Below are 24,718 nucleotides of genomic sequence, written 5' to 3' on the forward strand. Positions count from 1 at the left end.
CGTGTGCAGCCCCTATGCAACAAAGCATCGCATATGCAGCCCTCTGCAACAGAGCATCCTATGTGCACAGCATGCAGTGCAATGGGGCACTGCACGTGCGATCCTCATGCAATGAAGCCTCCTGTGTGCTCAGAGCACCCATGTGCAACGGGGAACCACATGTCGCAGCACCACTGTGGAGTGGGGCACTACATGTGCACCCTCCCTGTGCAATGGGGCATCGTGTTTGCACAGCTCCATGCACCCTTCCTCGTGCAATGGGGCGTTGCCTGTGCTCCCAACCCCCCCTGCAATGGGGCATTGTGCTCAGCAGGGCAATGGGGCACCCTCACCTGCGCCCACTCCACATGCAGCGGGACGCTGCGTGTGTACCACATCCCTGCACAGTGGTGGCAGCACCCACATGAGGCAATGGGGCACCGTGCACAGGGCTCCCCAGGGGGGGACCGTGGAGGAACCCATTGCCCACCCCTTCCCTGGGGAGGGGCCGGGCCAGACACCCCCAGGTGGGGGGGGGGCACCCCCAATGCTGCGGGATGCCGGGGCTCCTGGATGGCTCTTGCGGATCCCCGTGCAGCCCCAGCACAGCACCGCTGGGCGCTGGCCCCAGCCTCTCCCCCGCACCTGCTGCCCCCTCGCCAGCCCTCTGCCGTGCTGCCTCCCTCAGCCCCCTCCTCCCCATGGCCCTGGGGGCCTCGGGCCCCTCCTGCTCCCGGCGCACCAGGGCGCGCGGCACCGGGGGCTGCGGATGTGGGTGCAGGGAGTCCCGGGGTGCCTGAGGTGCTGGGGTGTGGGGAACTGCAGGGTTTGGGCAATGCCAGCACCAGGCTCCCACCCCATGGGGGCCGGGGGCCTTGGCGCCGCATGGGCTGCACATGGTGCCCTGCCCGGGGCACGGCAGGATCCTGCGCAGGCAAATTGTCCTGTGCTTGGCCCGATCCCATGCGGATGCCCTGCCTTGTGCATGGCCGATCCCACACGGGTGCCTTGCACCGTGCACGCCCCAGTCCTGTGCGTGTGCCCTGCCTTGTGCACGGCCGATCCGGCTGATCCCGTGCGGGTGCCCCACGGCGCTGGGGCCAGGTCGGCCGGTGGGAGAGCAGAGCTGCGGCAGGCGGGCCGAGGGCCGGGGGAGGCTCCGGCTGGGACAGCGCGTCTCCTCCTGCTCATCCCGTGCACAAGTGCCAAGGAGGGGGAGGCGAGACACGGGCCCAGATAAGGCTGCAGGCTGGGCCAAGCCGGCGGGAGCAGGCGGGGGGGCGCAGGGCTGCCGGGCCCCTGGCTCCTCGCAGGGCCGAGGCAGACGCCGGAGCCCCGAGCCCATGGGCAGGGGCTGCCCGCGGCACGGCCATGGCAGAGAGCAGCCAGGCAGGCGGGTGCGGAGCCGGGTCAGCCGCTGAGTGTGGCTCCCCCGCGGCCGTGGGCAGCAGAGGCATCCGGAGCCCGCCGCGGGCCGGCACGCAGGGCTGGAGAGCCAGGCCGGGGGGCGCAGGCAGGGCCCCCCACCCCGGCACCCCGCGGAGCTCCCCAGCAGCAGGACGGGTAAGGAGCCGGCGGGGCGCGGCCATGGGATGGGGGCGTCAGGAGCCCGAGGTGCGGGTGCTGCACCCCAGGGATGCAGGCACTGCCCCATGGGGACGCGGGTGCTGCTCCATGGGGATGTGGGTGCCACTCCATTGGGATGTGGGTGCTGCCACGCAGGGATGCAGGTGCTGCCCCACGGGGATGCGGGTGCTGCTCCATTGGGATGCGGGTGCTGCCACGCAGGGATGCAGGTGCTGTCCCATGGGGATGTGGGTGCTGCTCCACTGGGATGCTGGTGCTGCCACGCAGGGATGTGGATGCTGCCCCTTTGGGATGCAGGTGCTGCTCCACGGGTATGCAGGCGATGCTCCATGGGGATGTGGGTGCTGCCCCATGGGGATGTGGGTGCTGCCCGCAGCAGCTTCTCTGGGTGATCCAGGCCCTGGGAGAGGCTCCGTCGCCAGCGGGACGCAGCCCCACGGGGCCCAGGGGTGCGGGGATGCAGCGGGGTCAGGGCCCCGGGGACGCCCTGCGCGGCACCGCAGAGGACGGGGGCCATCTCTGGCCGCAGGCCAGCACGGCGCCTGGCTGATCCCGCTCTCGCCGCAGGGCGCCGCGGGGCCGCTGAGCCCCGGGAACGCGGCGCGGGAGCGGAGCCGCGTGCGGACGCTGCGCCAGGCCTTCGTCGCGCTGCAGGCGGCGCTGCCCGCCGTGCCGCCCGGCACCAAGCTCTCCAAGCTGGACGTCCTCGTCCTGGCCACCAGCTACATCGCCCACCTGGGCCAGGCGCTGGGCCGCAGCCCGCTGCCCCCGGGGACCTGCCACCCGCCCCACGGCCACCGCCTGCTGCACCCCGTGAGGGTGAGCGCTGCCCCAGTGCCCAGTGCCCCCAGTGCCCCAGTGCCCACTGCCCCAGCATGTGCTGCCAGCCAGTCCCTGCACTGCCCCAGTGCCCCCAGTGCCTGCTGCCAGCTGGTCCCTGTGGTCCCCCAGTGCACTCAGTGCCTGCTGACAGACGGTCCCTGCAGTGCCCCCGTCTCCCCAGTGCATGCTGCCAGCCAGTCCCTGCAGTGCCCCAGTGCCTGCTGCCAGACGGTCCCTGCAGTCCCCCAGTCTCCCCAGTGCCTGCTGCCAGATGGTCCCTGCACTGCCCCAGTGCCCCCAGTGCCTGCTGCCAGACGGTCCCTGCACTGCCCCAGTGCCCCCAGTGCCTGCTGCCAGCTGGTCCCTGCACTGCCCCAGTGCCCCCAGTGCCTGCCGCCAGCTGGTCCCTGCAGTGCCCCAGTCTCCCCGGTGCCTGCTGCCAGCTGGTCCCTGCAGTCCCCCAGTGCCCCCAGTGCCTGCTGCCAGCTGGTCCCTGCAGTGCCCCAGTGCCCCCAGTGCCTGCTGCCAGACGGTCCCTGCAGTGTCCCAGTGCCCCCAGTGCCTGCTGCCAGACGGTCCCTGCAGTGTCCCAGTGCCCCCAGTGCCTGCTGCCAGACGGTCCCTGCAGTGCCCCAGTGCCCCCAGTGCATGCTGCCAGCCGGTCCCTGCACTGCCCCAGTCTCCCCAGTGCCTGCCGCCAGCCGGTCCCTGCAGTGCCCCAGTGCCCCCAGTGCCTGCCGCCAGCCGGTCCCTGCAGTGCCCCAGTGCCCCCAGTGCCTGCTGCCAGCCGATCCCTGCAGTGCCCGTCGCAGCCCCTCGCTCCCCCTGGTGTGGGGCAGCCCGAGGGGCCACATCCAGCCTGACCCCTCTCCTGTTTCTTGCAGAAATGGCCCATGCGCTCCCGCCTCTACATCGGGCCCTGGGGGGGCCCCGCTCCTGACCCCCCCGTGGCCACAGCAGCCCCCAGCAGCCCCGAGGACGCGGGCCGTGGGGACAGGCGGTGGGACAGCACCCCGTGACCCCACGTCTGCCCCCCGGTGTGGGGCTGGGCTCCCAGACAATAAACGCTGCCAAAAGCACGGCGCCTGCCCTCCTGCCTGCGTGGCGCCGTGGTGCACGGCCGTGCCCGGGAGCTGCCGTGCCGGGAGCGGGGACGCGGGGCCTCCGTGCATCTCCCACCCAGGGCGAGACAGCGCCGGCAGCCCCAGCACAGGCTCCCCGGCCCCTCCGCCGTGGGGCCGCTGCTGCCCCGGCCGCCGCTCTGCGGGAACGGGGTCCAGGCCAAGGCTGGCGCCATAAATCTGCCCCGCGCTGGCAGGGCTCCCACGCACCCCGGCGGGGCGGCAGGGCCTGGGAAGCAGCCGCCCCACCTCCCCCCTGCTATTTTGGGAGACAGCCGGCCCCGGGGGCGCGGGAGGGCCAAGGCCAGGGGGCTGGCGCGGGCGCAGGGAGGGGGCTCGGCACGGGGCGCTCCAGGGGGGGGCGGCTGCAACACCTGCACTGGAACGGTTTATTGGGAGGGACAAACAGAGAAATGCTGTGGGAGCGGGGCCGGCTGCGCCAGGGGCTGGCTGCCCCATCCCGTCCCGCGCGGAGCGCTGCGGTAAGGCACGTGGCCCGGCCAGGGCGCCGGAGCAGCACCCCGGCCCAGCAATGGGGACCGCTCCGCCTCGTCCCCGAAAACTGTGGTCCCAGAGCCCCAGGGGAGCCGGGGAGGAAGGGGCCCGCGGCGCCCGCGAGCAGAGCTCCGCGCTCGGCACGGTCTGCACCGGCGGCAGCACCGGGGCCGGCCCCACGTGGGGCGGGCAGGCTGCGAGGACGTGGCCCCATGCCCAGCCGTCCCCGCGGGGCCGGCAGCAGCCCTCCTGGGCCGGGACCCAGCCCCTCCCCAGGCATTTAGTGCTTTCCACCTTGTGCGAGAGCCCCGTGGGGCTGCGCAGCCCCCGGCCCGGCGGGGCGGGCTCAGAACGACGTCTCCTGCACGGTGTAGGTGGGAGCCCCGGCTGTGCGGATGTAGCCTTGTCCTTCCTCCTCCTCCCGCCCGGGGACCCCCACGGGGGCCAGGCCGCCGGCGGGGCCGTTGGGCAGCCCGTCGCCGCACTTCTCCATGGCGTCCGTGGGCACCTCCACGCTGTCAGCCTCCTGCCGGGAGAGCGCCGTGGCAGGGACCGGGGCTGCGGGATCGCGGCGGGTGGGCCGGGCGAGGGGCTGCACCGCTCACCTGGGCAGCGGAGCCCACCCCGCAGCGCAGCGCGTCCCGGCACCGCCGGGGCAGGCAGCAGAAGAGGCGAGGCAGCACAGGGTAGATGGTGCGGGGGTCCACGGCTTCTCCCGGCGTGGGGCCTGGGGGGGGGGGGGCAGAGGCGGGCAGAGGGGGCCGCAGGCTGGAGCAGCCCCGCGGCCCCCCCCCCCCCCGGCCGCACACTCACCGGTGAGCAGGCTGACGAGGAGCCCCACGAGGATGACGGTGGTGGAGTTGTGGGCGCTGTACCACATGTAGGACAGGCTGTAGAACTTCTGCAGGCCGGTGGGGCTGCGGGGACAGCGGGGAGCCGTGGCGGTGCGTGGACGGGCGGCCGTGGGGCGCACCGCCGGCCCCGCGCCGCCCCGACCCCCTTGGGGCCGCTCACCTCTGCAGGGCCGGCGTGGAGGGGAGCAGCGTGGCCGCCAGCCCGGCGGTGAGGTTGGCGGTGGGGAAGGCGGTGCTGTTGGGCGGCGGGGCCCCGCCGGGCGCCCGCATGTTCTGCACCAGGCTGCCGATGCCCACCCAGAAGGCCATGGCCAGGCCGGCCGCCAGCCCCGCAACGGCTCCCTGCGGGAAGGCACGGGGTGCTGACGGTGGGGCCGGCTCCGGGCTGCTGCGGCCCCCGGCGGGGCCGTGCCCGCCGCCCCGCTCACCGTGGGGTTGGCGCAGGGGAAGAACATGCCGAGGCAGAAGAGGCCCAGGAGCGGGCCGCCCACCATGCCGAAGATGCTGATGGCCGCCTGCGGGGGGGACACGGGCACCGCTGAGCCCCGGGCCACGCGGGGAGGCCGGGGGCGCCGCGCGGGGAGGCCCAGCGCCTACCTGCAGCACGGGGCCCATCATGGAGGACACGTAGGCCATGCCGAGGCAGAGCAGCCCGTAGCCCAGAGCTGGGGAGAGGAGGGCCGGGGTCACGGCGGGGCGGGCGGCGGCGCAGGACCCCCGGCGCCCCCGGCCGCCCCGCGGCTCACCCAGCAGCTTGGAGAGCAGCGTGGCCCGCGACTCGGAGAGCCCGGGGAGGTGCGGCCGCACCAGGTCCTCCATGGTGACCGTGGCCAGCGAGTTGAAGGCGGAGGAGATGGTGCTGCGAAGGAGACGGAGGGAGGAGGCGGAGTGGGGCCGGCGCCGCGGGCAGGGGGCCGGCGGGCGGGCGGACGGGGGGCCGGGGCGCTCACCTCAGCGACCCGCTGAACAGGCAGGCCACGAAGAGGCCCGGCAGCCCCGGCAGGTCCTGCAGCACGTCCATGACGAAGTAGAGCACCATCTGCGGAGAGGGCGGAGGGGCTGCGAGCGGGGCCGGGGGGCCCCCCACGGCCGCGGTGGGCTCGGGAAGAGCCACGGGCACCCCGCCCTGCTGGTGGCCGGAGCCGGGCGAAAGCCGGCGGGACGCGCCGTGGGCCACACCTGGTCGGAGGAGGCCCGTCCATGGGCGGGCGCGAGCGGGTGCTCCCGGTCGTAGACGAACATGACGAGGCCGGTGAGGCAGCTGAGGCAGAGCACGATCTGCTGGCAGGGGAAGACGGCGTAGCAGGAGCTGCGGGGCGAGGGGCGGCCGGCGGAGGTGAGGCGCGGGGGGCCGCGGGGGCCGGGACGCTCCCGCCCCGCTCCCGAGCCCCACTCACAGCACGGCCTCCCTCTCGCTGCGGGAGCTCAGGTACCGCTGCACCTGCGCCTGGTTCACGCCGTAGAGCGACAGCATCATGAAGACGCCCCCGAAGGCCAGCGTCCAGAAGGTGTGGCGCTCGTAGGGGTCGGGGTTGAGGCTGCGGAGAGGCGCCGGGAGGCAGCGTCACGGCGCCGGCCGCAGCGGGCGTCCCGGCCCCGCGGGGTGCTCGCAGCACGGGGACAGGGACGCGCCTGCCCCCGGCCCCCGCGGCGCCGTGGCTCCTCTCCCCTCCGCAGGCCTCCCCGCGCCCCACGGCGCTGCTCCCCGGTGGGCGCAGGCAGTGGCCTGGCCCAAGGCAGCACCGGGCTCGCTCACTCGATGCCGGAGATCTTGCCCGCTTCGTCTGCCACGCGCCAGACGCGGCCGATGCCGCCCACCCGCCGGGCGCCCACCGCGATCACGGCCAGCTGCCCCGCGAACATCACCAGCGTCTGGAAGACGTCGGTCCAGATGACGGCTTTCAGCCCGCCCTGCGGAGGGACAGCACCCGCGTCACGCGGGGCCGGGGCAGCCGCTGTGCCCGGCCGGCCAGCCCCGGAGCGGCCCCGCGGCGTCGCGTCGGGGCAGCACTCACCAGCGTGGTGTACAGCGTGCAGACCAGCCCCATGGTGAGCACCGCGCTCCAGAGGTCAAAGCCCGTCACTGGAGGTGGAGCACGGGGTCAGCGAGCAGCGGCAACGGCAGGAGCCCGGCGCCGACGACGGAGCTGCGCTGCACCCGCCGGGCTCTGCCGTCGCCCGGCCCCACGCAGCAACCCGTGCATCCCCTCCCCGCGGCCGGCACACCGGAGGCTTCCAGCATACCCCAGGCCGGATGAGACCCCCCTTACCTGCGTTGAGGGCCAGCGCGGGCGCGTAGAGCACCACCCCCATGTAGATGACCTGCGGGAGAGCAGCGCTCGCAGAGCCCGGCGGCAGCGCGCGCGGCCCCCACGGCCGCCCTCCTCCCCGCACCCACTCACCATCTGGAAGATGAAGGTGACGGTGCCGCAGATGCGCACGGCCTTGTTGAAGCGCAGCTCCAGGTACTGCCGGGGCAGACACGGGGTCAGGGGACCTGTCCCACCCCCTGTGGGGACCCGCGCGGCAAGGACGTCCCCTGCGTCCCCGGCACGGCTGCCAGGGACGCGGAGGGCAGGGAAGGCGGCTGTGCCCCGGCTCGGCACCCCCTAACCAGCAGCTCTCGCTGCCATGACCGGAGACGCAGCCAGCGCTGCCCGGGCACGGAGCACAGGACAAACCGCACGGAGCGGGCAGGGGCGAGGGGGAGTGTCCGCTCGGCCCCTGCGTGGCCCGGCAGGCTGGACGCCGGGAGAAGGGGCAGGGGGCCGCGTCGGCTCGTCCCCCGAGGCCGCGCGTGCGGTCCCGAGGGGCGCTGGGCTCCGTGCACGCCCCCCTCCGCCCGTGCGCGGGGGCGCGGGGACACCCCTGGCTCACCTCGTAGGCGCTGGTGAGCCGCAGGCGGTAGAAGACGGGGATGAAGACGTGCGCCGGGATGAGCAGCCCCAGGAAGTAGGAGCAGCCGAGGAACCAGTACTCGGTGCCGAAGCGGTAGATCTCAGCCGGCACGCCCAGGATGGCCACGGCCGACTGGAAGGTGGCCAGCAGGGAGAGGGCCACGGGCAGGAAGCCCATATTGCGGTTCGCCAGGAGGAACTCCTGCACGGTGCGCTGCCGGCCCCCGCTCAGCGCGTAGAACAGCCCGATGGCCGATGACAGCACCAGCAGCAGCGCGAAGATGATGTAGTCGACCACCGTGAACTCCATGGCAAGCGCCTCCCGCTACACCTGCCCCGCCGGACCCGCTCCCACCAGGCCGCCTGCCCGGCACGCTCCCTCCCCAGCTCATGGGCACGCCGAGCCCCGGCAGCCGCCCCAGGAGCGGGTCCGAGCTGGCATCTCGCTGGAGCTCCGAGCTGCAAGAGAAGGGAGAGGGGGGTCAGGCGGCGCCGGCAGGGCTAAGCACGGGGACGCGCTGCTCCGCTGCTGCGGCGCGCGGGCCTGGAGCAGGAGCTGCAAGGAAACGGCACGGGGATCTCCGCTTGCGCGTCTGACTTCAGCCCGTCTCAAGGACCTGGCGGCGGGGGGGCAGACGGGGCAGAGGAACGTCACCTTAACCCTTCCGCCCCCTCCGGGCAGGGCCGGGCGCCCGGCTCCTGGCGCTCTCCGCGCGCGCGCCGCTCCGCCAAGCTCCAACGCCCCCTCCTGCCAGGCTCCCGCCGACGGGCCAGGAGCGGCAGCCCCCACCCACCAGCCTCCCCGGATCCAAGGCAAATGGGAGCCTGCTCCAACCAACACCAAGAGCGTGGCTGCAAAAACAGGCCCACCCAGGACCCCGGCACCGCGCAGCCCCGCCAAGCCCGGCAGCACCAGCCCACGCGGCCAAACCCAACACGGCCGCCCCCGCTCCGGATGCGAGGCGTCCCGGCCAAGCCCGGCAGAACCGGCTCGCAGAGCCAAACCCAACACGGCCGCCCCCGCGAGACGGCCCTGCCAAGCCCGGCGGCGCCGGTGCCGGCGCAGCCGCCCCCGCCCCGGCGCCCTGCAGCCCCCAGCTCCACTGCAGCGGCAGTGGTGTCGATGGGGACAGCAGGCAGGTCGCAGACCGAGCCGGCAGCGAAGCGCAGAAAGCACCCCGAGCACCCACTGGCCCTGGCGCTGCTCTCCCCAGCAGCCACGCTTGCGTGCGCAGGGCCCCGCTCTGCCCTCGCCCCCCCGCGGCGCCCCAGCTCCGGCTGCAGCCGCTGGCAGCAAGCGGGAAGGGGCGGCCGGGACGGGCGCAGGCAGCGCGGCCCCCGGCGACCCTTGCCCCCCCGCGGCGGCTTGGCTGGCGGAGGCCCAGAGCCCCCCGCGCCGTGGGTCGCGCGTCGGGGCAGCTGGGCGGGCAGGGACACGGAGCGCCGCGTCCCTGCCGCCGGGGGGGAGCAGGGCCAGGCAGGCCCACGGCGGGCCGGGAGCTCCGCTGCCTGCCTTGATCCGCAGAGGAATGACTGCGGCGTGCTCACGGGGATTACGCTCGGCCCGGGGCCGCCTAGCACCGGCGCTCGCGGGGTGGCTTGCCCGGGCCTGCCTCTGTGGACGCCGGCGGGAGCGGGGAGGCCGCGTGGGCACGGAGAAGGAAGGGGGTGAGAGAGCAACACGCCTCCGGCTCATGCGCCGCAGCGCCCAGGCAGGGTCCAAGGTCACCCACGCACTCCATCCCGAGACTCAACACGGGGCCGCCGGCGCCGCTCCCCAGCTCCTGCCCCACTGGGCCCGCAGCCCAAGGACTGCTCCCGGCGTCCCCGGGCGCTCGGGCCAAGGGCCGCTGCCTGGCCCTCGCTGTCCCCAGGGTCCTCCGCGCAGGGCCGCGCTGCCCTGTCCCCAGTGTCCCCTGCCACTGGCCCTGACCCTCAGCCCCCCCGTCCCCATCCCAAAGTCCCACTCCCTCGTCCCTGGTGTCCCCTGCTCCCCTGCTCGCAGCTCTGCTGCCCTGTCCCCTTGTGTCCCCCAGGCCCCCTGGTGTCCCTGGTGTTTCCAGTGTCCCCTGGTGTCCCCAGCCCGGAGCCCTGCTCCCCTGTCCCCCTGGTGTCCCCTGGTGTCCCCAGGCCAGAGCCCTGCTCCTCCGTCCCCCTGGTGTCCCCAGCCCAGAACCCTGCTCCCCCGTGCCCCTGGTGTCCCCTGGTGTCCCCAGTCCGGCTCCCCCATCCCTCGTCCCCCGATGTCCCCAGTGTCCCCTGGTGTCCCCAGCCCAGAGCCCTGTCCCCCTGTCCCCCTGGTGTCTCCTGGTGTCCCCAGCCCGGAGCCCTGCTCCCCCATGTCCCCTGGTGTCCCCAGTCCGGCTCCCCCATCCCCCGTCCCCCGATGTCCCCAGTGTCCCCTGGTGTCCCCAGCCCAGAGCCCTGCTCCTCCATCCCCCTGGTGTTCCTTAGTGCCCCCAGTCCGGCTCTCCCATCCCCCCGGTGTCCCCAGTGTCCCCTGGTGTCCCCAGCCCAGAGCCCTGCTCCCCTGTCCTCCTGGTGTCCTCTGGTGTCCCCAGCCCAGAGCCTTGCTCCCCCATCCCCCTGGTGTCCCCAGCCCGGAGCCCTGCTCCCCCGTGTCCCCAGTGTCCCCTGGTGTCCCCAGTCCAGCTCCCCCATCCCCCGTCCCCCCGGTGTCCCCAGTGTCCCCTGGTGTCCCCAGCCCGGAGCCCTGCTGCCCCATCCCCCCGGTGTCCCCGGTGTCCTCAGCCCGGAGCCCCGCTCCCCCCTGTCCCCGGTGTCCCCTGCTCGGAGCCCGGCTCCCCCAGCCCGCGGCGTCCCGGTGCCCGCTGCCCGGGCCCGGCTGCCCCGTCCTCCATGTCCCCGGTGACCCCGGCCGGGGCCCAGCGCCCGCGGTGTCTGCGGCGTCCCGGCGCGGGGCAGCGCCGGCGGGGGCGGCGGCAGGGCGGCGGGGCGGCGGGGCCCGGGGCGGCGCGGCGGGCGGGCGGACACTCACCGGGAGGCCGCGGCAGCACCCGGCCCACGTGCCGCCCCCGCCGCCGCGGCGCGCCCCGATGGCGTCAGGGAGGGCAGCCGCGGCCCTCGCCGCGGCCCTTCCGCCCCGGCCCCGCGCGCCCTGATGACGTCTGGGCCGCCGCCAGTCGCGGCGCAGCGCTTTCCCGCGCGCTCCGTGCCCCGCCCCCCTCGGGGCTGCACGTTACGCCGGCCGTTGGTGACCCCGGGGTCACGGGAGGCACCGGGGCGGGGGGATCGTCGCGCGGGGTCACACAGGGGCCGGGGGGGTCCGAGTGTGGGGGGGTCACACTGAGCCCGGGGGGCAGGATGTGGGGACACACCAGGGCTGGGGGGCAGGATGGGGGAGTCACACCGGGGCTGAGGGACAGGATGGTAGGGGGGTCACACTGAGCCCGGGGGGCAGGATGTGGGGACACACCAGGGCTGGGGGGCAGGATGGGGGAGTCACACCGGGGCTGAGGGACAGGATGGTAGGGGGGTCACACTGGGGCCGGGGGGCAGGATGGGGGGGGTCACACCGGGGCCAGGGGGCAGGATGGCAGGGACACACCGGGGCTGGAGGGTCCCGGTGGGGGGGGGTCACACTGGGGCCAGGGGGCAGGATGGCAGGGACACACCGGGGCTGGGGGGGTCCCGGTGGGGGGGGTCACACTGGGGCCAGGGGGCAGGATGGCAGGGACACACCGGGGCTGGGGGGGTCCCGGTGGGGGGGGTCACACCGGGCCTGGGGGCAGGATGGCAGGGACACACCGGGGCTGGGGGGGTCCCGGTGGGGGGGGTCACACCGGGCCTGGGGGGTCCCGGCAGGGGGGTCACACCAGGGCTGGGGGGTCATGGCGGCGGGTCACACCAGGTCCCGGCCCCCGTTTCTCCCTGCAGCGGGTCTCAGGCAGGGCGACGCAGGCGGAGGGCAGCCCGGAGGGGCCCTGGGCCCACCGCCGGCACAGCCGTGTCCTGGGGACACGTGCAGCAGCGGGGCCGTGCGGAGCCTCCCCGGGGCCACGCACAGAGCCTCGCCGGCAGGTCACCGTGCCCGGGGCACACCGCTCCGCTGTGCCCGGCAGCCCGCTGCCCCTTCCCAGCCCACGGGGCCGCCGGCCGCTCGCAGGGTCCATAGAGCACCCTGCGGCCGTGCGGGGAAGGGAGGGGGCAGCCGGCGCCGTGTGGGTGCTCCTTCAGGGGTCTCCCGGGCTGGCTGCTCCGTGAGCCCGTGGTGCCCGGCCCCGCGGCATGCGGAGCCCTGCGGTGCAGCCTCCCGCAGCCCCCCCCCCCCGTGGCTGGGGCAGGAGGCCCAGGGAAGCCCGTGCCTTGCTGGGGGCCCTGCCTCGGCTGACCCCCCTTGGCCTCTGCGTGATCAGACTTCACCCGCAGCGGTTAATGGCTCAGCTATTGCCTCTCGCAGCCACGCGGGGCCTGAGCAGGTGTCGCCTGCCCTGGCACTTCTCACCTCCTGTCATCCATTAGCTAATTCCCCTGCCCCGGCGCCGCTCCGCTGCCAGCCAGCGAGCGCCTGTTCCTTGGCCTCTCCGCCAGGCTCACATTTCCCACGTCTCGGCCTCCCCGCGGCTGTCGCTCCCTGCCGTTCCCACGCCCGTCATGCCACGCAGGACGCCCTCCACCCGGGGGCCTGCGGTGCCCCGACTCGGGGGCCGCTGTGTGCTGGGAATGCTCTCGGGCGCTGCCAGCAGCCCCCCACTGCCACCCCTCTGGCAGCTCTCTGCGGGCCCTCAGCTGCTGCCTGGCACCAAAGCCCCAGTACGGCACGGCACGGCACGGCATGGCTGTGGCCACCCAGGCGGGCAGAAGCCCCACAGTGCTCCCAAGCTTGGTGCCTTGTTCCCAAGAGCTGGGGGAGCGCGCCTGCTCCGCGCCGGGGCCAGGTGGGTCCATCCAGGAGCAGGATCAGGCTGGGGTGCAGCCCCATGGCGCAGCTCCGGCGCCCTGCCCCAGGCACCCCACGGTGTCCCTGCACGCCCCAGATGCCTGCTCACGCAGGGCCATGCACGTGGGGCAGCCCTGTGCACTGCGCTGGCCCCGGCTCGGAGACTGCCTGGGAATGGGGCTGAGCACGGCTGCTGCCCCGGGATAGCACTGCTTGACACCGCGCTGCCCTGCCCTGAACTCAGAGCCCTACACTGCCCTACCCTGAACGCGCAACCCTGCCCTGCGCTGCCCTGCATTGCACTGCCCTGCCCTGCCCGGAACCGGACTGCCCAGCCCTGAGCCACACAGCCCCACACCATCCTGCCCCAAACCGCACTGCACTGCCCTGCCCTGAACTCAGAGCCCTGCACTGCCCTGCCCGGAACTGGACTGCCCTGCCCCAAACCGCGTAGCCCCACACTGCCCTACCCTGAACGCGCAACCCTGCCCTGCATTGCACTGCCCTGCCCTGCCCTGCCCAGAACTGGACTGCCCAGCCCTGAACCACACAGCCCCACACCATCCTGCCGCAAACCGCATCGCACTGCCCTGACCTCAGCTGGATTGCCCTGCACTGAACCTCGCAGCCCCACACTGTCCTGCCCTGAACACACACCCCTGCACTGAACCACATAACCCCACGCAGCCCCACACTGCCCTGCCCTGCCCTGAACTCACTGCCCTGCACCGGGTTCATAGTCCTGCACTGAACCACATAACCCCACACAGCCCCACACTGCCCTACCCCAAACCGCACTGCCCTGCCCTGAACTCAAAACCCTGCACTGCCCTGACCTGAACTACATTGCCCTGTACTGAACCTCTGGGCTCTGCATCACCCTAACCCAAACCGCAGCCCACTGCCCTGCCCTAAAATGCACAGTCCCAACTGCACTGCCCACAACTGCGCTGCGTGGCCCCACACTGCGCTGCCCCCAACTGCACTGCGCAGCCCTGCGCTGTGCTGCCCCCATTGCACTGCCCTCAACTGCACTGCGCAGCCCCATGCTGTGCTGCCCCCACTACATTGCCCCCAACTGCACTGTGCAGCCCCGCTCTGTGCTGCCCCCACTGCACTGCCCCAACTGCACTGCATCGCCCCGCGCTGTGCTGCCCCCATTGCACCGCCCCCAACTGCACTGTGCGGCCCCACGCTGTGCTGCCCCCACTGCACTGCTCCAACTGCACTGCATCGCCCCGCGCTGTGCTGCCCCCACTGCACTGCCCCCAACTGCACTGTGCAGCCCCGCTCTGTGCTGCCCCAACTGCACTGCATCGCCCCGCGCTGTGCTGCCCCCATTGCACCGCCCCCAGCTGCACTGCGCAGCCCCGTGGTCCCCCCTCTCTCCCCGCCCCGCCCCTGCCCTGTTCGTCCCCGCCCCTCCTCGCCCCGCCCCTTCCCTGTTTGTCCCCGCCCCCCGCGCAGCGCCCTCCCGTCCCGGCAGGGGGCGCCTTCGCCCTGGCTCCGCCCCTGGGCGGTCCCGGAAGAGCGCGACGGGGCCGGGCCGACGGAGCGGGGCGGGGCGGGACTGCTCGGGCCGGGCCGGTGGCGCCCGCCGCTCCCGGCTCGGCGCTATGGGCGGCCGTCTGCTGCCGCTGCCGCTGCTGCCGCCGCTGCTGCTGCTGCCCCTGCTGCTGCCCCTGCTGCCCCGGGCCGGCGGCGCGGGCGGGACGGTGCGGGGGCCGCACCGGGGGCGGCGGATGCGCGGTTTCGGGGCGTCCGGGGGGGGGGGTGTCGGGGATGCCCCACCGTCACTGGGTGCCCCGGAATGGGGGATTCCCGTTAGGGGTGCCCGAGTGCCGAGGTGGGGGGTGATGGGGGCCGGGGGGGGCCGGGGGCCTGGGGGGTGCCGGAGTCGGGGCGTGCCGCGGGGGTCGGGGCGTGCCGGGCGTCGAGGGGGGCGCCGGGGGTCGGGGCTGGTGCCGGTTGTCGGGGGGCTGCGGGGGTCAGGGGGAACTGGGGGTCGGGGGGGTGCTGGGGGTCGGGGAAGGTGCCGGGATCGGGAGTTGTGCCGGGATCGGGGGGCTGCAGGGGTCGGGGGGTGCTGGGGGTCGGGGCTGGTGCCGGTTGTCGGGGGGCTGCAGGGGTCGGGGCTGGTGCCGGTTGTCGGGGGGCTGCAGGGGTCGGGGGGTGCTGGGGGTCGGGGGAGGTTCCGGGATCGGGGGGCTGCAGGGGTCGGGGCTGGTGCCGGTTGTCGGGGGGCTGCAGGGGTCGGGGGGGTGCTGGGGGTCGGGGGCTGCGGGGGTCGGGGGGTGCCGGGGCCGGCGGTGCCCATCGGGGCGCGCAGGGCAGCGCGGGCTCTGCCTGCCGGTGCCGGTGCCGGGCGCCCACCGAGCCCCCCGCAGGTGTGCGGGTGCTGCGCGGGGCCGCTGCACAACGGCTCCGCCGTGGCCCGGTACTGCGCGTCGCGGGCGGACGCGGAGCCCCGGGGGCGCTGCTGCGTGGCGGGGGGTCCCCACCCGGGGCGCATCGTGGGGTAAGGGGGGGCCGGGGGGGGGCAGGGGGACGTGCGAGGGGCGGGGGGCGCTCGGCGGGTGCAGGGGGATGCACAGGGAGTTGGGGTGCTCAGTGGGTGCACGGCACAGGGGGGTGTGGGGCACTCGGCGGGCACGGGGGGATGCGCAGGGGGTGTGGGGTGCTCGGTAGGTGCACAGCACAGGGGGGTGGGGGGCACTCGGGGGGCGCAGGGGGGTGTGGGGGCGCCCAGCTCGGGGCACATGTAGGGCTGGCATGGGGGGACCCAGGGGTTGCAGGGTGGGTGGGGGGCGCATGGGGTGTGGGGGGGTGCTGGGTGCCCGGGGGGCTGCAGAGGGCGGGTGCACGCAGGGTGGGTGCAGCTCCTGCCCCCCCCACCCTCCGACTGCTCCCCCTCTCCAGGCTGGACCTGAGCCGCTGCTCCCTGCGGAGCCTCCCGCCGGGGCTGCCGGAGGCGGCGGCCGCCGTCGTCGTGTGAGTGCGCTGCCCCCCTGCCCTGCCGTGGGGCTGGGCCCACTGGTGCCCGGGGGGGTCCCGCAGAGGCCCTGGGGCGTGCACGGCCCGTTGGGGCCCCTGAGGCCTCGCGGCCCCCGGGGGGGGGTCCCCATGGGAGCAACCCCGCACCCGGTGCTGGCGCTGCGCCGCGGGGGCCCCCGGCCCCGTGGGGAGCCGGGCGAGGGGCGCGGGGCTGCGCTGCGCCCCCGGACCCGCGGGGCGGGATCCTGCCGGGCCGGGGCTGCTCACGGGCGCCCGGGGCAGCCGTGGGGCCGGGACCCACGCGCGGGTGTGTTCGCAGCGACCTGACAGAGAACCCCCTGACGGCCCTGCCTAACGCCTCCTTCCTGGGCTTCACCCGCCTGCAGAGCCTGTGAGTCCCCCCGCTGCCGGGGCGGGGGGCCGGGAGCGAGGGGGGCCGGGAGCAGGGGCTGGCTGGGAGCGGGACGGGCTGGGAGCAGGAGCGGGGCTGGCTGGGAGCAGGCAGCACCGGGAGCAGGAGGGCACTGGGAGCAGGAGCAGGGGGCACCGGGAGCAGGAATGGGGGCTCTGGGAGCGGGGGGCCCTAGGAGCGGGGGGTGCTGGGAGCAGGAATGGGGGTGCTGGGAGCAGGGGGCCCCGGGAGTGAGGGGAGCCAGGAGCAGAAGCAGGGGATGCTGAGAACAGGAGCAGGGGTCCCTGGGAGTGGGGGGGCCCCGGCCCCAGGAGCAGGAATGGGGGTGCTGGGAGTGGGGGGTGCTGGGAGCAGGAATGGGGGCCCTGGGAGCAGGGGGTCCCAGGAGCAGGAATGGGGTGCTGGGAGCGGGGGGCCCTAGGAGTGGGGTGTGCCGGGAGCAGGAATGGGGGTGCCGGGAACGGGGGGCACCGGGAGCAGGGCTGCCAGGACCAGGAGGCAGGTGCCGGCCTGTCCGCGCCACCCCGGCTCTGAGCTGTGTTTCACAGCGCGGTGCCGCTCTCCCTGGAGTGTCCAGGCGGGAGCAGTGCCTGGGAGCAGGTCACCACGCACGGGAGCAGCCGGCTGTGCCAGGGCCAGCGGAACCCCTGCAACAGCTCCGGGGAGCTGGGTAGGGCACTGGGTCGGGAGCCGGGACCTGTGTGTCCGCAGCGGGGTGGCACGGAGCCACCCGGAGCGCCCCGATGCTGCAGGGCAGGGGCGCCCCCGGAGCAGCCCCCTCACCCCGTGTCTCTGCTCCCCCCAGCCCAGCTGTGCCCCGAGAACGCGCTCTGCGCTCCGGACGGCCCCGGCCTCTCCCAGTGCCTCTGCTCCAGCCCCTTCCACGGCTACAAGTGTCTGCGCGAGGTGAGGGGCCGCGGGTGCTGCCGGGCTCCGGCTCCGCGGGTACCCGGGATGCTGCTGCTCACTGCTGCTTTGCCTTGCAGGGTGCCTTCCCCGTGCTGCTCTTCTGTGGCATCCTGGGGGCCGTGACGGCGGCGCTGTCCCTCCTGCTCTGGAGCACCCAGCGCCGGAAAGCCAAGGCGCCCTGAGAACGGGAACGTTGCTCCTCGCTGCGCCCGGGACCGCTCGGGGTGCCCATGCGGGCAGCGCCATCTCCTCGTGTCCGTCGGACTCCTTCCTGGGCCGAGCCGTGGCCCCGGCCCTTTGGTTTCCTTGTATTCCCACGCAGGGAATACACATGCGGAGCTCACAGTTCCTCGGTGTCAGTTCATTTCTCGCTGCCATGTTCCCGCACCATGCGGCAGTGCAGCGCCCCGGGCTGTGGCCGCTCCGGGGGCTGCTGGCCGGAGAGACGCGCCAGCACATTCTGGGGGGGCCGAGGGGAAGGACCGAGGCTGGAATGGGGGGATTGGGGGGGTTGGGGAGGCCCAAGTGTGGGAAAAGGGCATAAAGGAGCTGGTCACCTGCAAACAGGCTGGTCAGTGCCTGCAGCTGTGCCCTGTGCAGAGAGATCCCATGGGCTGTCCCGGCTTCCCAGGAAACCCTGTTCCTGGCCATGTCCTGGCGCAGAGCTCTTCCCCTGAGTGCAGGCCCCTGGGGAAGGGCCATGGGTCAAGGAATCAGTTCCTGGAGGGCTGGAGGGTCCCAGCCCAGCTTGGGGACACTGCGGGGCTGGGGGAGGGCTCAGAGCTGGTGCAGCCGCAGGAGAGAAGGGTGGGTGCCTGTGCGTGCATGTGCATGTCTGTGTGTGTGTGTGTGTGTGTATGTGCCCCTGTGTGTGTATGCATGTGTGTGCATACACGTATGCATCTGTGTGTGTGTGCATATGTGTGTGTGTGCATGAGTACATGTGTGTGAGTGTGCATACACGTATGCATGTGTGAGTGCGTGTGCATGTGTGTGCATACATGTGTGCATGGGTGTGCGCACACGTGCGTGAGTGTGTGTCTGTGAGAGCATGTGCATGTGTGCAAGTGTGCATACATTTGTGCATGTGTGTTTGCATGTGTGTGTGTGCATACATGTGTACATATGTGTGTGAGTGCATGTGTGTGTGCATACATGTGTGCATGTGTTTGTGAGTGCGTGTGTATGTGTGTGTGCATGTGTGTGTGTGAGTGCACGTGCATGTACGTGTGTGTGCACACACGTGTTCGTGCCGGTCGGCGCGTGCGAGGCTCCAGGGCAGAGCCGGGGGCTCCCGGGTCGCTGCCGCGGCCGCTGGTCCGGGCGCGTGGGGCGGGGCCGTGTCGGTGGGGGCGTGTCTATGCAGATGAGGGCGCGCGGGGGCCGCCGGGAGACACGCGCGGGTGCAGGCGCGGCGCAGCGGGCACGCGGGGTGGCGCGCGTCGGGGTGGCGCGGTGGCGGCGCGCGGGGTGTCGGGGCGCGGCGCGTGCGCGCGTGCGGGGCGCGGGGGTGGGGTGTCGGGGGGTGTCCGTGAGGTGTGTGTGTGTGTCGGGGGGTGAGTTTGTGCGTCGGGGGTGGTTGTGGCATACTTACCTGGCAGGGGAGACACCATGATCAGGCAGGTGGTTTTCCCAGGGCGAGGCTCATCCCTTGCACTCCGGGTGTGCTGACCCCTGCGATTTCCCCAAATGCGGGAAACTCGACTGCATAATTTGTGGTAGTGGGGGACTGCGTTCGCGCTCTCCCCTGGCTGTTCTGGTGCAAAGGCAGATGAGACTCTCGGAGTTTTTTCTTTTTCTTGTGTTGTCATCGCTGTCCCGTGGGTGGCGCGTTAGAGCGCGGGTCCCGGAGTCACGGCAGCGCTCGCTCCTCTCCCTCTCCTCTTCCTCTCTCTCTCTCTCCCCTTCTCCTCTCCTCTCTTCCCCCCTCCCCTCCCCCCTTTCCACCTCCCCCCTCCCTTCCTCTCCCCTCCCTCTCCTCTCCTCCCGTCCCGAGGCGGCAGCGAGCGAGGCAGGGAAGGAACCTCCACGCCGGCGCCGGGCAGCCTGCTCCAGGGCTCCGCCGCCCTCGCAGCAAAGCACCTTGTTTTTCCTGGCGCTCACACGCACCCTCCTGCCTTGCCGGTCGTGCCGCTGCCTCCCGGCCCGTGGCTGGGCCCCACTGGGAAGAGCCTGGCCCCGTCCTCTTGACACCCTCCCTTCAGGCATTTCCATGCCTCGATGAGATCCCCCGCAGCCTTCTCGCGCCCAGGCTGTGCAGGCCCAGCTCGCCCAGCCTTTCCTCGTAGCAGAGAGGCTCCAGGCCCTCCATCATCTCAGCAGCCCCGTGTCTCTCTTGAACCCGGGAGCCCAGCGCTGGCCCCGCGCTCCAGATGCCACCTCAGCAGGGCTGAGCGCAGGGGCAGCATCACCTCCCTCCGCCTGCTGCCAATGCTCTTCCTCACGCAGCCCAGGAGACCACTGGCCGCCTTGGCCACCAGGGCACAAGGGTGGTGGCTCGTGGTCAACGTGGTGCCCACCAGCGCCCCAGGTCCTGCTGTGCAGAGCTGCTCTCCAGCAGGTCAACCCCCAACCTGTACTGCTGCATGGGGCTCTTCCTCCCCGGGGCAGGACCCTGCCCTTCCCCTTGCTGAGCTGCAGGAGGTTCCTCCCTGCCCACCTCTCCAGCCTGTCGAGGGCCCTCTCAATGGCAGCACAGCCCTCCGGGGCATCAGCCACTCCTCCCCCCAGGTTTGTATCATCTTCAAGCTTCCTAAGGGTGCATTTGTTCCCATCATCCAGGTCACTGCTATAGATGTTAAACAGTTCTGGCCCCAGCACCCACCCCTGGGGGACACCGCTAGTGACAGGCCTCCAGCTGGACTTTGCGCCGCTGATCACAGCTCTCAGAGCCCGGCAGCGCAGCTGGTTTTCCGTCCACCTCACTGTCCACTCATCTAGCCCACGCTTCCTGAGCTTGCTGAGGAGGATGTTATGGGAGACAGTGTCAAAAGCCTTGCTGAAGTCGAGATAAACAGCACCTGCTGCTCTCCCTGCACCCCCCCAGGTGCTCATCTCCCTGTGGAAGGCTGTCAGGGTGGCTGAGCAGGATTTCCCCTTGGTGAGTCTGTGCTGGCCTCTCCCCATCACCTTCTTGTCCTTCAGGTGTGTGGTGGCGGTAGCCAGGATGAGCTGCTCCATCACCTTCCCAGGGGTTGAGGTGAGGCCTGCAGTTCCCCGGATCCTTCTTGCCCTTCCTGAGGACGGGGGTGACATTGGCTCTCCTCCAGCCCCAGGAACCTCTCCCGACTGCCACGACCTTTCAAGGATAACCGAGAGCGGCCTTGCAGGGACATCAGCCGGCTCCCTCGGCGCTGGCGGCTGCATCGCGCCAGGGCACGGGGACTTGTGCACCTCCAATGGGTTGAAGCGTTCCCGGCCAGGTGCTCTGCAGCAGAGGCCCCACAGGGGCACCACGAGCTCTGCCCGCTGGCCCTGCCCAGCTCGCCCGGGCCCCTCACCATCCCCGGCAGCACCCGCGTCCCCGCTGCTCCCACGCGGGGCGGCAGCTGCCCTCGTGTCCGTACCGGCCGTGCTGCCCGCAGCGCCCTTGTCCCTGCAGCGAGGTGCCGCCGCCGGGCGCTGTCCCGTCTGTGCGGGTGCCGCGAGCACAGCCTGCACCCGGCGCGGCGCCGGCGGGAGGACCAGCCGGGGCGGGGGCGGGGCCCTGTCGGTAGGGGCGGGGCCGTGTCGGTGGGGGCGTGTCTATGCAGATGAGGGCGCGCGGGGGCCGCCGGGAGACACGCGCGGGTGCAGGCGCGGCGCAGCGGGCACGCGGGGTGGCGCGCGTCGGGGTGGCGCGGTGGCGGCGCGCGGGGTGTCGGGGCGCGGCGCGTGCGCGCGTGCGGGGCGCGGGGGTGGGGTGTCGGGGGGTGTCCGTGAGGTGTGTGTGTGTGTCGGGGGGTGAGTTTGTGCGTCGGGGGTGGTTGTGGCATACTTACCTGGCAGGGGAGACACCATGATCAGGCAGGTGGTTTTCCCAGGGCGAGGCTCATCCCTTGCACTCCGGGTGTGCTGACCCCTGCGATTTCCCCAAATGCGGGAAACTCGACTGCATAATTTGTGGTAGTGGGGGACTGCGTTCGCGCTCTCCCCTGGCTGTTCTGGTGCAAAGGCAGATGAGATTTTGGGGGCTTTTTTTCCTGTATCGTTATCCCGGTTCTGTGGGTGGCGCGGCACAGCGCGGGTCCCGCAGCCGCGCTCACTCCCCTCCCTCCCCCTCCCCTCTCTCTCCCCTCCCTCTCCTCTCCTCCACCCCTCCACCCCGGGCAGCACCCTGCACAGCTCATCCCCGCCCGCACCGCGGCCCCTCGCAAGCGCCCACGCGGCAGTGCCCCATGGCGGCAGCAGCTCCCACGCGCGCTGTGCGCACCCGGACGCGGCCGGGCTCGGCTTCGCCGGGGCTCCGCGCTCTGCCTCCCTGCCCGCCGCCCCCGCCGGCCGCATCCCCCCTCCGCCCTGCCCTGCCCTGCCCTGCCCCGCAGGCTGCTCTGCGCCTGAGCCCGGCTCCTCCCCGCAGCTCCTGAGCCAGCGCCGACCCCTCTGCGCCAGCACGGGCAATGCCATGGAGCTCCTCGGGAAGGAGGTTTCCTGCCTCCGACACCCTGCGAGAGCAGGAGGCGAGCGGGCTCCCGCGCGCAGCACAGGTGGTGGAGGAGGCAACGAGGAGAGGTGCGCTGCTGGACCTCGTACCAACAAACAAGGAAGGACTGGTTGGAGATGTGAAGGTCGGGGGCAGCCTTGGCTGCAGTGACCAGGAGATGGTGGAGTTGAGGATGCTGCGAGGAGGAGGCAGGGCACTAAGTAGCATGGCAACCCTGGACTTGAGGAGAGCAAACTTTGGCCTCTTCAGGGACCTACTTGGAGGAATCCCATGGGTTGGGGCCCTAGAAGGAAGGGGGGTCCAAGAGAGCTGGTTAATATTCAAGTATCACTTCCTCCAAGCTCAAGAGCAGTGCATCCCTATGAGTAGGAAGTCAAGCCAAGGGGGCAGGAGACCTGCATGGAGGAGCCTCCCAGACCCTGGAGGCAAGAGAGAAGTCTGGAGAAAGGAAGACTTTACCTTGGTCAAGGAGGATCGGGTTAGAGATCATTTAGGCAAAATTGACACCCACAAATCCATGGGCCCCAATGGGATGCACCCACGAGTGCTGAGGGAGCTGGTGGATGTTATTGCTAGGCCACTCTCCATCCTATTGGAAAGGTCATGGAGAAGAGGAGAGGTGCCTGAGGACTGGAAGAAAGCCAGTGTCACCCCAGTCTTCAAAAAGGGCAAGGAGGAGGACGCAGGGAACCACAGGCCAGTCAGCCTGACCTCCCTCCCTGGAAAGGTGATGGAGCAGCTCATCCTGGAGGCCATCTCCAAGCATGTGGAGGACAAGGAGGTGATCAGGAGTAGTCAGCATGGCTTCACCAAGGGGAAATCATGCTTAACCAGCCTGAGAGCCTGCTACAACGGAATGACTGTCTGGGCAGATGAGGGGAGAGCAGTGGCTGTTGTCTGCCTTGACTTCAGCAAGGCTTTTGACACTGTCTCCCATAACATCCTCATAGACAAGCTCAGGAAGTGTGGGCTAGATGAGTGGCCAGTGAAGTGGCTTAAGACCTGGCTGAATGACAGCTCCCAGAGGGCTGTGCTGCCATTGAGAGGGCCCTCGACAGGCTGGAGAGGTGGGCAGGGAGGAACCTCCTGCAGCTCAGCAAGGGGAAGGGCAGGGTCCTGCCCCGGGGAGGAAGAGCCCCATGCAGCAGTACAGGTTGGGGGTTGACCTGCTGGAGAGCAGCTCTGCACAGCAGGACCTGGGGCGCTGGTGGGCACCACGTTGACCACGAGCCACCACCCTTGTGCCCTGGTGGCCAAGGCGGCCAGTGGTCTCCTGGGCTGCGTGAGGAAGAGCATTGGCAGCAGGCGGAGGGAGGTGATGCTGCCCCTGCGCTCAGCCCTGCTGAGGTGGCATCTGGAGCGCGGGGCCAGCGCTGGGCTCCCGGGTTCAAGAGAGACACGGGGCTGCTGAGATGATGGAGGGCCTGGAGCCTCTCTGCTACGAGGAAAGGCTGGGCGAGCTGGGCCTGCACAGCCTGGGCGCGAGAAGGCTGCGGGGGATCTCATCGAGGCATGGAAATGCCTGAAGGGAGGGTGTCAAGAGGACGGGGCCAGGCTCTTCCCAGTGGGGCCCAGCCACGGGCCGGGAGGCAGCGGCACGACCGGCAAGGCAGGAGGGTGCGTGTGAGCGCCAGGAAAAACAAGGTGCTTTGCTGCGAGGGCGGCGGAGCCCTGGAGCAGGCTGCCCGGCGCCGGCGTGGAGGTTCCTTCCCTGCCTCGCTCGCTGCCGCCCCGGGACGGGAGGAGAGGAGAGGGAGGGGAGAGGAAGGGAGGGGGGAGGTGGAAAGGGGGGAGGGGAGGGGGGAAGAGAGGAGAGGAGAAGGGGAGAGAGAGAGAGAGGAAGAGGAGAGGGAGAGGAGCGAGCGCTGCCGTGACTCCGGGACCCGCGCTCTAACGCGCCACCCACGGGACAGCGATGACAACACAAGAAAAAGAAAAAACTCCGAGAGTCTCATCTGCCTTTGCACCAGAACAGCCAGGGGAGAGCGCGAACGCAGTCCCCCACTACCACAAATTATGCAGTCGAGTTTCCCGCATTTGGGGAAATCGCAGGGGTCAGCACACCCGGAGTGCAAGGGATGAGCCTCGCCCTGGGAAAACCACCTGCCTGATCATGGTGTCTCCCCTGCCAGGTAAGTATGCCACAACCACCCCCGGCGCACAAACTCACCCCCCGACACACACACACACCTCACGGACACCCCCCGACACCCCACCCCCGCGCCCCGCACGCGCGCACGCGCCGCGCCCCGACACCCCGCGCGCCGCCACCGCGCCACCCCGACGCGCGCCACCCCGCGTGCCCGCTGCGCCGCGCCTGCACCCGCGCGTGTCTCCCGGCGGCCCCCGCGCGCCCTCATCTGCATAGACACGCCCCCACCGACACGGCCCCGCCCCGCACGCCGTGCTGCGCCCGTGCCCTTGTGTGTCTCCCGGCGGCCCGCGCGCCCTCATCTGCATAGACACGCCCCGAACGACACGGCCCCACCCCACGCGCCCGGACCAGCGGCCGCGGCAGCGACCCGGGAGCCCCCGGCTCTGCCCTGGCGCCTCGCACGCGCCGACCGGCACGAACACGCGTGTGCACACACATGCACATGCATTCACACACACACATGCACGCACATGCACTCACACACACATGCACACATATGGCACATGCATATGCACTCACAAACATATGTACATGCGTATGCCCATGCATATGCACACACACGCACATGCACACATATATGCGCACACTCACGCACACATTCACAAACACATGCACACACGTATGCACACACATGCACATGCACTCACACACACATATGTGCACACCCATGCACATGCACACATGTATGCACACATGCACATGCACTCACTCACATGCACACATGTATGCACATGCACACACACACATGCACATGCACACATATGTGCGTGCACACACATGCACACGTATTCCTGGGAGGAATCGCGGGACGTCATCCGAGTACGCAGGGGTGGGGCTAGGAAGGCCAAGGCCCCCCCGGAGCTGAACGTGGCGAGGCAGGTCAAGGACAACAAGATGGGCTTCTGTAAATGCAGCCGTGACAAAAGGAAGAGTCGGGGGAACACGGGCCCC

General features: G+C 71.6%; 3 protein-coding genes and 3 non-coding genes across 6 annotated transcripts; 4 read left to right on the forward strand and 2 right to left on the reverse strand.

Moving 5' to 3' along the window:
- The first annotated feature begins 1,131 nt into the window (after positions 1 to 1,131).
- On the forward strand, positions 1,132 to 3,467 carry TCF23 (transcription factor 23). The gene is made up of 3 exons (XM_067294905.1): positions 1,132 to 1,542; positions 2,134 to 2,385; positions 3,273 to 3,467. The coding sequence occupies exons 1-3, from the start codon at positions 1,351 to 1,353 to the stop codon at positions 3,405 to 3,407; spliced, it is 579 nt and encodes a 192-aa protein (XP_067151006.1). The 5' UTR covers positions 1,132 to 1,350; the 3' UTR covers positions 3,408 to 3,467.
- A 417-nt stretch (positions 3,468 to 3,884) lies between these two features.
- On the reverse strand, positions 3,885 to 10,801 carry SLC5A6 (solute carrier family 5 member 6). Its single transcript, XM_067294906.1, has 16 exons — positions 10,754 to 10,801; positions 7,736 to 8,214; positions 7,261 to 7,326; positions 7,129 to 7,180; positions 6,874 to 6,941; positions 6,615 to 6,769; positions 6,256 to 6,396; positions 6,038 to 6,167; positions 5,809 to 5,897; positions 5,605 to 5,717; positions 5,456 to 5,523; positions 5,287 to 5,373; positions 5,019 to 5,200; positions 4,818 to 4,921; positions 4,610 to 4,731; positions 3,885 to 4,530 (listed from the first exon to the last, which is right to left on the reverse strand). The coding sequence occupies exons 2-16, from the start codon at positions 8,063 to 8,065 to the stop codon at positions 4,351 to 4,353; spliced, it is 1,887 nt and encodes a 628-aa protein (XP_067151007.1). The 5' UTR covers positions 8,066 to 8,214; positions 10,754 to 10,801; the 3' UTR covers positions 3,885 to 4,350.
- A 3,402-nt stretch (positions 10,802 to 14,203) lies between these two features.
- On the forward strand, positions 14,204 to 17,318 carry ATRAID (all-trans retinoic acid induced differentiation factor). Its single transcript, XM_067294519.1, has 7 exons — positions 14,204 to 14,370; positions 15,043 to 15,173; positions 15,575 to 15,646; positions 15,969 to 16,040; positions 16,610 to 16,731; positions 16,867 to 16,967; positions 17,048 to 17,318. Exons 1-7 carry the CDS (start codon positions 14,272 to 14,274, stop codon positions 17,150 to 17,152), a joined length of 702 nt encoding a protein of 233 aa, XP_067150620.1. The 5' UTR covers positions 14,204 to 14,271; the 3' UTR covers positions 17,153 to 17,318.
- A 1,238-nt stretch (positions 17,319 to 18,556) lies between these two features.
- LOC136991739 (U1 spliceosomal RNA) lies at positions 18,557 to 18,720 on the forward strand. Its single transcript, XR_010883949.1, has one exon. It is a non-coding gene; the product is annotated as a U1 spliceosomal RNA (small nuclear RNA).
- A 2,222-nt stretch (positions 18,721 to 20,942) lies between these two features.
- Positions 20,943 to 21,106, forward strand: LOC136991740 (U1 spliceosomal RNA). The gene has a single exon (XR_010883950.1). It is a non-coding gene; the product is annotated as a U1 spliceosomal RNA (small nuclear RNA).
- Positions 21,107 to 23,588: 2,482 nt separating this feature from the next.
- On the reverse strand, positions 23,589 to 23,752 carry LOC136991709 (U1 spliceosomal RNA). The gene has a single exon (XR_010883921.1). It is a non-coding gene; the product is annotated as a U1 spliceosomal RNA (small nuclear RNA).
- Between the last annotated feature and the right edge of the window lie 966 nt (positions 23,753 to 24,718).

Source organism: Apteryx mantelli, chromosome 3 (assembly GCF_036417845.1).
Source record: "Apteryx mantelli isolate bAptMan1 chromosome 3, bAptMan1.hap1, whole genome shotgun sequence".
In the NCBI taxonomy this organism is placed as follows: domain Eukaryota; kingdom Metazoa; phylum Chordata; class Aves; order Apterygiformes; family Apterygidae; genus Apteryx; species Apteryx mantelli.

Excerpts from the sequence above, each read along its gene's own strand:
- TCF23 (XM_067294905.1), top strand. The coding sequence starts at position 1,351 with ATGGCAGAGAGCAGCCAGGCAGGCGGGTGCGGAGCCGGGTCAGCCGCT. Across the intron at positions 1,543-2,133 it reads GCTCCCCAGCAGCAGGACGG|GGCGCCGCGGGGCCGCTGAG; the intron begins GTAAGGAGCCGG and ends CTCTCGCCGCAG. Across the intron at positions 2,386-3,272 it reads GCCTGCTGCACCCCGTGAGG|AAATGGCCCATGCGCTCCCG; the intron begins GTGAGCGCTGCC and ends TGTTTCTTGCAG.
- SLC5A6 (XM_067294906.1), bottom strand. The coding sequence starts at position 8,065 with ATGGAGTTCACGGTGGTCGACTACATCATCTTCGCGCTGCTGCTGGTG. Across the intron at positions 6,942-7,128 it reads CGCGCTGGCCCTCAACGCAG|TGACGGGCTTTGACCTCTGG; the intron begins GTAAGGGGGGTC and ends CTCCACCTCCAG. Across the intron at positions 5,524-5,604 it reads GCTGCTCTCCAAGCTGCTGG|CTCTGGGCTACGGGCTGCTC; the intron begins GTGAGCCGCGGG and ends TCCTCTCCCCAG.
- ATRAID (XM_067294519.1), top strand. The coding sequence starts at position 14,272 with ATGGGCGGCCGTCTGCTGCCGCTGCCGCTGCTGCCGCCGCTGCTGCTG. Across the intron at positions 15,647-15,968 it reads GCGGCGGCCGCCGTCGTCGT|CGACCTGACAGAGAACCCCC; the intron begins GTGAGTGCGCTG and ends GTGTGTTCGCAG. Across the intron at positions 16,041-16,609 it reads TTCACCCGCCTGCAGAGCCT|CGCGGTGCCGCTCTCCCTGG; the intron begins GTGAGTCCCCCC and ends TGTGTTTCACAG.